The 12,059-nt window shown below is 42.0% G+C and overlaps 1 protein-coding gene across 12 annotated transcripts in view; it reads right to left on the bottom strand.

Moving 5' to 3' along the window:
- Nucleotides 1–12,059, bottom strand: part of LOC120425567 (sorbin and SH3 domain-containing protein 1) — a 181,632-nt gene that overhangs the window by 127,291 nt on the left and 42,282 nt on the right. For 3 of the 12 annotated variants that reach the window (XM_039590134.2, XM_039590150.2, XM_039590143.2), the window contains exon 1: nt 7,371–10,821. The exons of 2 other annotated variants lie outside the window; for them this stretch is intronic. In XM_039590134.2, coding sequence (XP_039446068.1) covers nt 7,371–9,675 — 2,305 coding nt within the window. In that variant the 5' untranslated portion in view covers nt 9,676–10,821. Of the gene's footprint in view, nt 1–7,370; nt 10,831–12,059 lie in introns of those variants that run through there. 7 more of the 12 variants (XM_039590174.2, XM_039590181.2, XM_052710505.1 and 4 more) reach the window with 6 other exon arrangements.

Genomic DNA, 12,059 nt, shown 5'->3' with positions numbered 1-12,059 from the left:
AGTTTACATACATTTAAGTGAGATCCGGCTTCCAAAAAGAGCATCAATATCACTTAAGTGGCCATATCTCGAGACAGGGTTGCCAGATCTTCAGTGTTTTGGATTCGTTGGAAAGGTTTTTCGATTACCTAACCAACGATGGGTTGGATGGTGGATCCGGACATAGTTTACATACATTTAAGTGAGATCCGGCTTCCAAAAAGAGCATCAATATCACTTAAGTGGCCATATCTCGAGACAGGGTTGCCAGATCTTCAGTGTTTTGGGTTCGTTGGAAAGGTTTTTCGATTACCTAACCAACGATGGGTCGGATGGTGGATCCGGACATAGTTTACATACATTTAAGTGAGATCCGGCTTCCAAAAAGAGCATCAATATCTCTTAAGTGGCCATATCTCGAGACAGGGTTGCCAGATCTTCAATGTTTTGGACTCGTTGGAAAGGTTTTTTGATTACCTAACCAACAATGGGTCGGATGGTGGATCCGGACATAGTTTACATACATTTAAGTGAGATCCGGCTTCTAAAAAGTACATAAATATTACTTAAGTGGCCATATCTCGAGACGGGGTTGCCAGATCTTCAGTGTTTTGGATTCGTTGGAAAGGTTTTTCGATTACCTAACCAACAATGGGTCGGATGGTGGAGCCGGACATAGTTTACATACATTTAAGTAAGATCCGGCTTCCAAAAAGAGCATCAATATCACTTAAGTGGCCATATCTCGAGACAGGGTTGCCAGATCTTCAATGTTTTGGGCTCGTTGGAAAGGTTTTTTGATTACCTAACCAACAATGGGTCGGATGGTGGATCCGGACATAGTTTACATACATTTAAGTGAGATCCGGCTTCCAAAAAGTACATAAATATTACTTAAGTGGCCATATCTCGAGACGGGGTTGCCAGATCTTCAGTGTTTTGGATTCGTTGGAAAGGTTTTTCGATTACCTAACCAACGATGGGTCGGATGGTGGAGCCGGACATAGTTTACATACATTTAAGTAAGATCCGGCTTCCAAAAAGAGCATCAATATCACTTAAGTGGCCATATCTCGAGACAGGGTTGCCAGATCTTCAGTGTTTTGGACTCGTTGGAAAGGTTTTTTGATTACCTAACCAACAATGGGTCGGATGGTGGATCCGGACATAGTTTACATACATTTAAGTGAGATCCGGCTTCCAAAAAGTACATAAATATTACTTAAGTGGCCATATCTCGAGACGGGGTTGCCAGATCTTCAGTGTTTTGGATTCGTTGGAAAGGTTTTTCGATTACCTAACCAACGATGGGTCGGATGGTGGAGCCGGACATAGTTTACATACATTTAAGTGAGATCCGGCTTCCAAAAAGTACATAAATATTACTTAAGTGGCCATATCTCGAGACAGGGTTGCCAGATCTTCAATGTTTTGGACTCGTTGGAAAGGTTATTTGATAACCTAATCAACGATGGGTCGGATGGAGGATCCGGACATAGTTTACATACATTTAAGTGAGATCCGGCTTCCAAAAAGTGCATCAATATCACTTAAGTGGCCATATCTCGAGACAGGGTTGCCAGATCTTCAGTGTTTTGGATTCGTTGGAAAGGTTTTTCGATTACCTAACCAACGATGGGTCGGATGGTGGATCCGGACATAGTTTACATACATTTAAGTGAGATCCGGCTTCCAAAAAGAGCATCAATATCACTTAAGTGGCCATATCTCGAGACAGGGTTGCCAGATCTTCAATGTTTTGGACTCGTTGGAAAGGTTTTTTGATTACCTAACCAACAATGGGTCGGATGGTGGATCCGGACATAGTTTACATACATTTAAGTGAGATCCGGCTTCCAAAAAGTACATAAATATTACTTAAGTGGCCATATCTCGAGACGGGGTTGCCAGATCTTCAGTGTTTTGGATTCGTTGGAAAGGTTTTTCGATTACCTAACCAACGATGGGTCGGATGGTGGAGCCGGACATAGTTTACATACATTTAAGTGAGATCCGGCTTCCAAAAAGAGCATCAATATCACTTAAGTTGCCATATCTCGAGACAGGGTTGCCAGATCTTCAATGTTTTGGACTCGTTGGAAAGGTTATTTGATAACCTAACCAACGATGGGTCGAATGGTGGATCCGGACATAGTTTACATACATTTAAGTGGGATCCGGCTTCAAAAAAGTGCATCAATATCACTTAAGAGGACATATCTCGAGACAGGGTTGCCAGATCTTCTATGTTTTGGACTCGTTGGAAAGGTCTCTCGATTACCTAACCAACGATGGGTCGGATGATGGATCCGGACTTCGTTTACATACATTTAAGTGAGATTCGGCTTCCAAAAAGTGCATCAATATCACTTAAGTGGCCATATCTCGAGACAGGGTTGCCAGATCTTCAGTGTTTTGGATTCGTTGGAAAGGTTTTTCGATTACCTAACCAACGATGGGTTGGATGATGGATCCGGACATAGTTTTCATGCATATAAATGAGATCCGGTTAAATGTGAAAACACATTTTTATATATAACTTTTGAACTACTTATCGAAACTTCAAACAATTCAATAGCGATGTATGGGACCCTAAACCAAGTCGAATGCAACCGGTTTGATCAAAATCGGTCCAGCCAGTGCTGAGAAAACTTGGCAAGAATTTTGAACACATACATACATACACACACACACACATACACACACACACAGACATTTGTTCAGTTTTCGATTCTGAGTCGATAGGTATACATGAATATAGGTCTACGAGCTGTATTTCAAAAGTTCATTTTTCGAGCAGGATTATAGCCTTACCTCAGTGAGGAAGGCAAAACTGTAGTTGTAAAATGTTTTGGATTACTAGAGAAATCTGGAGTTGCCTTCTTTTGTTGGCAAGATGATTTTTCCGACAGTGCGCTGGAATCGGACGACTTTTTTTTTTAAATAATTGATTGAACTCCTCTCGCATGAGAATTATAATAATGACCACGTTGATACTTGGGGGGGTTGTATAGACAATTTTCCACGAGGGGGGGGGGGCGGGGTTCAGATATCCAAAAAACTGCCCACGTGGTTTGTGGATGGTCCCTTACTGAACGTCAAAGCCAAAAAATTCAAACGATTTGGACAAGTCTGTAACAATAAATGGGGAAATTCGTAAAACTGGATTGCTCTGGGTGGGAAGGGGTTAATAATTAATTTGAGTGTTCAGTACACAACGACAAATAAAAAGACAGTTGACGATATCAAACAGTAATCAATTTAAACAAATATAAACTCAACAAAGCTATTCCAATTCAAAAAGTATTAATTAGCTTCGAAACCATGCTGTTGATAGGATAAATTAATGCAATTACAAAACTCTTCAATCGATTGAATGATGGGAACTCCAATGGAGTCCCACGATACTTTGTTGCAAAACTGCCAACCACGTTGCTCCATAATACCTCGATTGTGTACCATTTCAACCATAATTAGCAAAATTGTTCAATACCGAAACTAATTGCACTCTGTCGGGGATCATCAGAGAGCAAACAACAAATAATCAAACAAAAAAGAAAACATTATTCCGCCCCTGTCTGATCTGCGTGTACGACAACGACCATTTAGTGCACTCTAAATAAATGCAGTTTATTAGCCGTTAAATCAACACACCACTCATCAGAGCCCTGGGGCGAAAAGGTGAGGGCGTATGTTTTCGAAAAGTCCTATCGTTTTGAAGAAAGAAAAAATAACTTTAATGTTTCGGATTTGAAACAATATTTGAAACTCAATTAGGGGAAATATGTCTTATAAAATCAAGTTTCTGTTATCAATCAGGTATTGAAATACTGCTTCGGAAATGTAAATGAAACTGAAAAGCGTGTCATTTCCAAAGCATTCAAGATTTTATAATTTTTGAAATTTATTTCTTTTCGTAACCTATGCAAAAACTTTCCAACAACATTCGTTCTAAATGTTTGTTTGCGAAAGTTGTTCAAAACATTGACCTTTTTGTGTGTATTAATGTCTTTCTGTCTGTGTGATCCTCTACATAGGAATATGAATGTACAACGGGTGACATTCATTTATTTGCGGCTAGAAGGTAAACAACACCAACATCACCATCATCATCACACCATCGACGAGCAAAACCAACCACAATGACAAGGGGGTCGGGAAACCGTGAGAGGGTTGGGGCGCTTATTAATGTCATTTGAGATACCAGATATTAAATTTAAAACAAGGGAGCGAGAGGAAGAGAGAGAGAGGGAGAAAAAAAAAACACGCACACAATCACATGCAAAATTTAACGCAAATCAGTTGTGCTCCGCGGGCACATTGTGGATTTATTTATTTTGCTTTTCATTTTAAGCCAACAGGATTAAATTATAATTTAAATAAAATATTTCGAGTCGGGTCCGGACCGGGATTCGATTGTGGGGGAGTGTGCGAATTAAACCAATACGAACGCAGAGAGGGAGAGGAAACTGAATTAAAACAATAATTGATATTGGGGTACATGATAATATTTTTTTTATTTAATCAAAACTAACTCGATCAACGTCACCAGAGTGTGGGCGGGTGCACATGGGACAATTAAATCCCACTAAAGAGCTGATTAATTTGAGGATTTCGTACATGATTTCCTCCGAGCGTAGTTGCGGTTTACCGATGTGATTTTTGTGGGATAAAAAACATAAATAATCATGACTGGTAAATTACTCTTATAAAGGTGAAGCATAAAAATGACTAGAAATGGTAGATTGAATTATGAATATTTACTACTCTAATAAGAGAGGATTTGCTGAAAGATAAGATAGATAGCCAAATTTAATATTGAAAAGATTGATTTGATTTTCATGACATACACAGAAAAAAATTATGGTGATATTACTTCTAAGAATGATGACAGATTTTGTGTCGAAAATACGTGTTATTGTACTTCAGAAAATGGTGAAATGTCTGTTTGATTTCACATTAAGCTTCATTCATAAAGTACGTCACGCTAAAATCAGCCAAAATATACCCCTCCTCCCCCCTTTGTCACGCTTTTCCTATACTTATAAGCGTGACATACTATATGGATGACGCCTTATTTCAGTTGAATTTCTATTTCTGTTGAATTTCACATTTTTACAAAAATTTTAGGTAAATTTACTGAAAAAAGAGGTAATACTCAACCAAACAAATTTTCTACCTTCCGCATTACACTTTTTTTTGTGTAATTATAATATCGATACGGTTAATTAAGTTTGACTTGAAAACGTTGTTTTGCTGTTTTAGTAAAAATGATTTCTATGCTTTTATTTTCGATTTTGTTTAAAGTTTTTTATTTACAATAAAATACTTTCCAATATTGAAAAAGAGCATTTTCAAAAAATTATATTCACATAAAAAAGAATGTACAAACTTTTGTTAAAATTCCTTTTTCAACCCAATCCGATTCAACTGGCAAATTTATTAAACTGTCTTCTTATTAAAATTGTCATCAAAATTTTACAAGGCAAAACAATAATAAAAAAAACATTTGTTAACTGTTTCGTCATAAACATTGACCTTAAGTAAGACAAGAAAATATTGCATAAACGCTCTTCAGCTTATTTTTTTCTGTTGTTTTTTAAAATGATTTTTCCCCGAGTTCAAAAAGTTTGTTCAACAATTTTGTTCTACGAAAGAATTGACATCATTTCTTTAATATTTTTCTTGTTTTATTTGAAATTCTCAAACCAATAATTGGAAACTGTGATTTTTTGCCTACATTGCATTGTTTTGGTAAAGTTGAAATCGTTATAATAAATTTTGTGAAATAGTGGAATAAAGATGCACAGCACCGCAAAAAAAAAATGTTTCGTAAAAAATAATCCAAACTAAGTTTCTATGAAACTTATGATTGCAAAACAACAGCAATTATGCCTTATTGAAATTTTGATTTTTTATGTTTTGTGTATGTATCCTGAATATTTGAATGAATATTTTGCAGCGACCAAAGAAGTTTCAATAATTTTTTATATGTTTTTGTTTACATCGTAATTTTTACAATTCATTATAAAAATAACTCAAACAATGTTTTTAAAAGATTTCTTTACCTTTTTTGTTTCTAAAAATCAAAATAAATTAATTATATAAGCAGTTCTGCTTCATTAATATTTTGTTATATTTTTCAACAATTTTTATCAAATATTATTGCTGACACGCCACTTCTTCTAATTAATCAGATCTGGCCCGCAGGGCCGAAGGGCATTCTTGATTTAAGGATAACAGGTTCAAATAATTGGTTGGTGTTGTTGTCGGAAAATACGCGTAAACAATGGATTGCCTTTTGCTCTCCATCTTGCCCTTGCGTACAAAACAAAATAATTATGGCATATTTCAATTTTGCTATAAAACCCAATGCATTCAAAACAACGTATTCAGTCAATTCAAACAATTCAGTTAAATTAAAATATCGGGTTATTTTCATGTAGGTTACACTGAAAGAGGGATCCATCTCATAATCAGCAGAGAGAGTGTCCTGGTTTGATTTAATTGCAGATAATACGGTCCTAAAGATCTATGTAAATTTTTATGTACAACGGTAAAAAACACGATTAAAAACCATTTCTGATCACTTTTTTTCATTTTAATAAATTGACAAGACAATATTTTTTCGTTGGATCAACTATGGTCCCCGTGGAACGAGGGCCTGGAAGTTAATTTGTTTAAATTTATTTAAAAACCCATTTTAAATCGTTTGCGGTCGTACAAAGGGTAATTGTACTCTAAAAAATAAGCTTTATCGTTGTGAACAATAATAACACAAATGTAGGCTTTATTTTAGGATCCAATTGCCAAACAAATTGCTGATCCAGCCAATATTGTTGCTAAAACCGGTAGCTGCGCAAAATCAGCTAATCTCGAAGTTGCAATTTTTTAATACTAGTTCTGACTAATTTGACCATCTCAGCGTTTAAATTCAGCGGAAGAAATTAGCGAAATCGCGGATTATGGCTTATTTTAGTCAACTTTATAGTGTTTGGCGATGGATCCGCTCTTCGTGTATATTCGTTCGTTAAGGTCGTTCTTTGTTCATATTTGTTGCTTTAAGGATTTTTAACACTATGAATAATACTCTAATAACATGAAAAATTCTCAATATTTTTGTCATGAAGAAAAAAACACAAAAAAAACAAAACAATGAAAACACACAACATTGATGCGCAAAAGGGGGCAAAATAACAACAACAACAACAACAAAAGGTTATAATATCACTCTCGTCCAAACAGCACACGACACACAGTCCACACCACGATCCCGATGGCGCTGGCCAGCACCAGCAGCGACGGTGGCCGCTGGCCAACGCTGCCATCCTTTGCCCCATCCGGCGGCCGGGACTCCTCCTTCAACACTCCATTTCCGGCTCCGCACTCACCAGGCTTTTGTTCTTCCTCTTCTTGCTGCTTGCGGATCTTGGCAAACTCGGCAAACTCCTGCTCGATGTGCCGTGGAACTGGCTTCCGGCCGGCGATCGGGGTTCCGGGAGTGCTGTTGGGGGCGCTGGCCCCGCTGTCACCGTCACTGTCGGCGCCGGGGATGGTGAACTTGCGGCGGCGTTCCTTGACCTTGCGCAGGAACTCATCGCCCAGGTCGGGATCTTCCTGGTCTGGTTGGGTTGGCGGTGGGGGGAGTGGGATAGGGGGGTTTGAGGGTTCGGTTTTGGATATTTTGACGACCTTGTGCAGGCGGCGGGCTTCCCGTTCCTCCATTTTGGCCTGCCATTCGTCGTACATGAGGTCGTTGGAGGACGAGGATTTGGCCACGGTGCCGGTGGATGCAGGTTTGGGCGGTGGAGTTGGCGCAGCCGCGACGACAGGTGGTTTCTGGCGAGGGAGAGCCGCCGGTGGCGGTGGCCGCTCAACGGCAAAATCATTTTGTTTGGACACGTAGTACGTGAGGTTCTCGGCAGGTGGCGGCACGACGGCCATCTTGCCAAGTTCTTGTTCGATACGAGCCGCCTCGAGTTCGAGCTTGCGAAACTCTTCCTGCAGCTCGGCGTCCTTGATGCGGCTAATTTCGTTACGTAGATCGTGCACCAGGGCGGCTTTTTGTTCCGGCGACGGTTCCTTGGGGGAAGATTCGTTCCGGTCACCCGTACCCCTGCGCCGCAGAACAACCTCACTCCCAGACGTAGAGCTGCTGGTGATCACCGTTTCTTCCCTCAACACGCGATGATCTTGAACGATTTCATAATTTAACTGTTCACTTTTTACCGCGCGTTCTATTTTTGACTCTGCCGCACCGAGACTCGACGACTGTGGATTTTCGCTGGTGGCGGCTGCTGAAATTTGGTCCGGCAAAGCACCGAAAGTGGGACGTTTTTCCACCGGATCTTGCAACAATTTCAGCAGCACACTCGAATCACTGGTCGACGACAACGACGATTCCACCGCTACTGCATCGCCACTATCTTCTTCACTATTCTGATCAGCATCTGCAGGATCAGCTTCACCAGTATCACTGCCAGCAGGAATTTGAGCATCGCTGCGGTGGCGCACGCCTTCGTGCTCGTCCTGACCTAGATTAGTCACTGCCGCGGCCGCTGTCGGCCGTTCGGCGGCTGAAACTAGCGGCACGGACACCATAGCAGGTGGCGGTGGAGGTCTCGGCGGTACCTCCGGCGCCTCTTCTTCCCCCATTGCACTCGGTTCAACCGTCACCAAGGATTCCCCGATCGCCGGATGAGTCACCTCCGCCGCACTACAATCACTTGAACCGTCGTCGTCTTCGTCGTCGGTGCACCGCTCTTTCACCTCGTTGACATTTCGACGCTGCGTCACGACGCGATCAACACCCGCGGCTAGACTGGTGGTGCTGCGTTCGGCCGCAGCTTCTTCGTCGTCACGATCCGACTCCGTGCGTTCGTTCTCTTCGTGACACTGCTGATCGTCATGGTGATGATCGTCATCATTTTGCGTGCACGCGCCCGTTGATGATGGTGGCGGCGGCGGCTGCGTAGTCGCGTCGTCGTACCCGTTGTTGTCTTCCTCGCTGAGCTGTTCCGCGTCTTCCGCGGCAATCGATTCATTATCATTGTCATTATCATCCGGCTGTGATGTCGGCGGCGGTTGGGCGCTGTCAATCGGTGACGGCTCGTCGTTGTTGTTTATCTTGTCAGGTTCAAGATCATCGATGTCCGTTAGATCGGCGAGGCTGCTCGAGTTGGAGCCCAGATCGATGACCTCGACCTCGAGGATCTGCTCGGGGACGACCTCGGTGGTGCAGACGCTGCGGTACTCTTCCGGTGCGGTTTCCGCGATCTTGGCGTCAACCAGGACGCACGTGGTGGGCTCCTGACGTAACAGGTTCTTGAGCAGGTTTTTGGATTTGGGCTTCTTGTAGCGTGGTTTGGGTTTCGGGAAGCACAGGTCCGGCTTGGGTGTTGGTTCCCGGTTCTCACAGTCACTTACGTCGCTGTTTTCCTCGGTGATGACATCCAGTGGACGAAGAAGTTGGGAATTTCCGCTGTGGCTTGGACTGACGCCTCGGTAGTCCGAGTGAAGCTCGACGATTGATACCGAAGGTATCCGGGAAGCTCGCTCCGGTAGCGGTGGAGGTGGTGGTGACTCTACGCGGTACTCCTGCTCGGGCTTGTCCATGGTTGGCGCAGGACTGACAGAAGCTTCTTCGTCGTCGTCACTCTTCGGGCGAGCGGCGCTGACGCACGACGTGCACTTCATGATCTGAATCGAAGATTTCCGCTTTTTCCTTATTTTATCAACGTGTGCAAATCGTCCGAAAGAGGACGCTGGTGTTGGTCGACGCTGTGGTGGTCGCTACCTCCATTCGCAATTGATACGCGAGCACTAATTGGGAAGTAACGACCGGACTAGGGAGAATCGCGGCGACCGAATTGCGAAAACATATGTGTGCAATATAAATTGCGGGCAGACTCTCGCTCGCGCGACGCTCTCAAATGAAACAAAACAATCTCGGCTATCTCACTGATATAGATAAATATACACTGGTATTCTCACCAACACTCGCGAAATTCTGCGCAGCTGACTTATCGATAATATCCACGTTGAAAACTCGTCATTAGCCGCAACGGACTTATTTATCACTCACGCCGAACCTCTCAATGGTTTTCGATGTAACGCCGAATCTTCAAACAGTTTTTCCACGACGCGCACGTACGCAACGACGCCCTTCGGCGGCCAGAATCGCGACCTTACTGGCGAAATTTTGTGCAGAATTTCGGCCTACTCACACGGCGGCGGCGGCGGCTGTTCTCGCTCGGCTCAACTCTCACTACTAGGTTCAGCCGACTAGACTTTACTGTGCTGCTACACTCTACCTCGCGTCGCACTTGATGACTCTGTTTAGCCGCTCCGCGCACGTTTTGATTAGATGATGCACGATTCGCCACTTGAACGTTCCGTTCCGTCCCGCCCTGCCTCGGTAGACCACGGTTCCGCTGAGATTGAACGCCGAGCAAAATGCCAGATGCCCTTCGGGGTACTCCAAAATTACGAGCTCGAATTCGATTCAATTTCCTCTTCCTACCCTCGGCTACCAGCTTGTCCCAATTTCCAGCGGACCACACCTTCAAGATCCAATTTCTTGCCTCGTTGGACGTCGAATGCGTTATCTCCCACGAAGTTCCACGATAAGATTCTACCTGCTGCCGACGCTAATATTTGTCCACACAACACCAGCCGCGACCCAGATAGCAGTAACGACCGTCCAGAAGAAAGTTGCCCAAAAATGGCTGTGTAGTAGGCCATTGAAACACGTGACCGTTGCCGAACTCCTCCAGCAGGGGCTGGAAATCGAACGGTGCAATTAACCGAAGTGGTCGACGGCTTCCAGCCTACTTGGATGTTCGAAGGGGGGTTCTAAATTTAGGCTTCTCCGACACCACATCGACGTATAGAACCGCAACGCCGCCTATCGGGTTACAGGCGTGTACTACACAATCACAACGCCTCTGCTGGTGGACGAACGAACCAACACCAATGTACCAAGTCGAAAAGCAATGGTTCAAGTTCAAGTGTGTGTTGTTGTTGTTGGGACTGCGTGTCGGCGGTTCGACATTTGATATCGTAAAGTGTCACTTATGTGGGGTTGTCAAAAAATTGTGGGGGTTCAAGTTATTTCATTTCAAGATATTTTAATTTAAAGGTAGCAAACTGTCACAATTACACGCTTGCGAGAGAAGACAGCAATATTTTCACAACTTTGGACTTTTAAGAGTTGCACGAGGACTTCGACCGGCTGAACAGAGGGCCACAGGGCAGGCAAGCTGTTTTGTTTGTGTTTTTCCTTTCGCGCGACGAAAGACAAAACTGAGGTTTTCCTTGTAATGCTTCTCGATTTACACAGTAAAAAAAACAAGTTAAAATTGCATCTTAAAACTTTGACATAATTTGTATCGAAATAGAGCAATTCTCTTCGAAATCGACCAATTTGTGAATGGTCGATCATTTTTATTATTTGGCTCAAACTATGTGGGAGTATAAAAGTGTCCATACCATTTTGGCAGTTGTTCATACAAAAATGGTACCGTCAGTGGGGGTGACAATGGGTAAATATTCGAAAATCTGTAACTTTTGAAGGAATTTCTGATCGATTTGGTATCTTTGGCAAAGTTGTAGGTATTCATGAGAATTATTTATAAAACATAGGTACCCAGATTTTTTGATGATTTTTAATTTAACTTTTTTTCCAAAAAAATGTTGTAATGTCTTAATTTTAAAAAAATTATTGATCTGTTTTAAGGACAATTTTCATTAAAAATAAAAAAACAGTGCTTTTTTTTGATAAAATAATTGACTAAAGTTTATAATTAAAAATAAAATTTGCAATCGAACAGTACATCAAAGCTTTTTTGATAAAATGTATCGTTTTCCAGACATAGCCACTTAAAGTTTAATTTTAACTGACAAATTCCCGTTTGTCGATTTTTTTTAAATAGTGTCCATGAATGTTCATTCCTAAAAATAGTCCAAAAAATTTAAAATAAAATTACACCTTGAAGATTAGACAACTGGTTGCTGAGAAACAGCGAAAAAAAGAAAAAGAAACAAGAAAATTTGTGTTTTTTTAAGTTTCATCCAAACAT

Source organism: Culex pipiens, chromosome 3 (genome assembly GCF_016801865.2).
Source record: "Culex pipiens pallens isolate TS chromosome 3, TS_CPP_V2, whole genome shotgun sequence".
Classification (NCBI taxonomy): Eukaryota; Metazoa; Arthropoda; class Insecta; order Diptera; family Culicidae; genus Culex; species Culex pipiens.
This window is presented reverse-complemented; position numbering and strand designations above follow the sequence as displayed.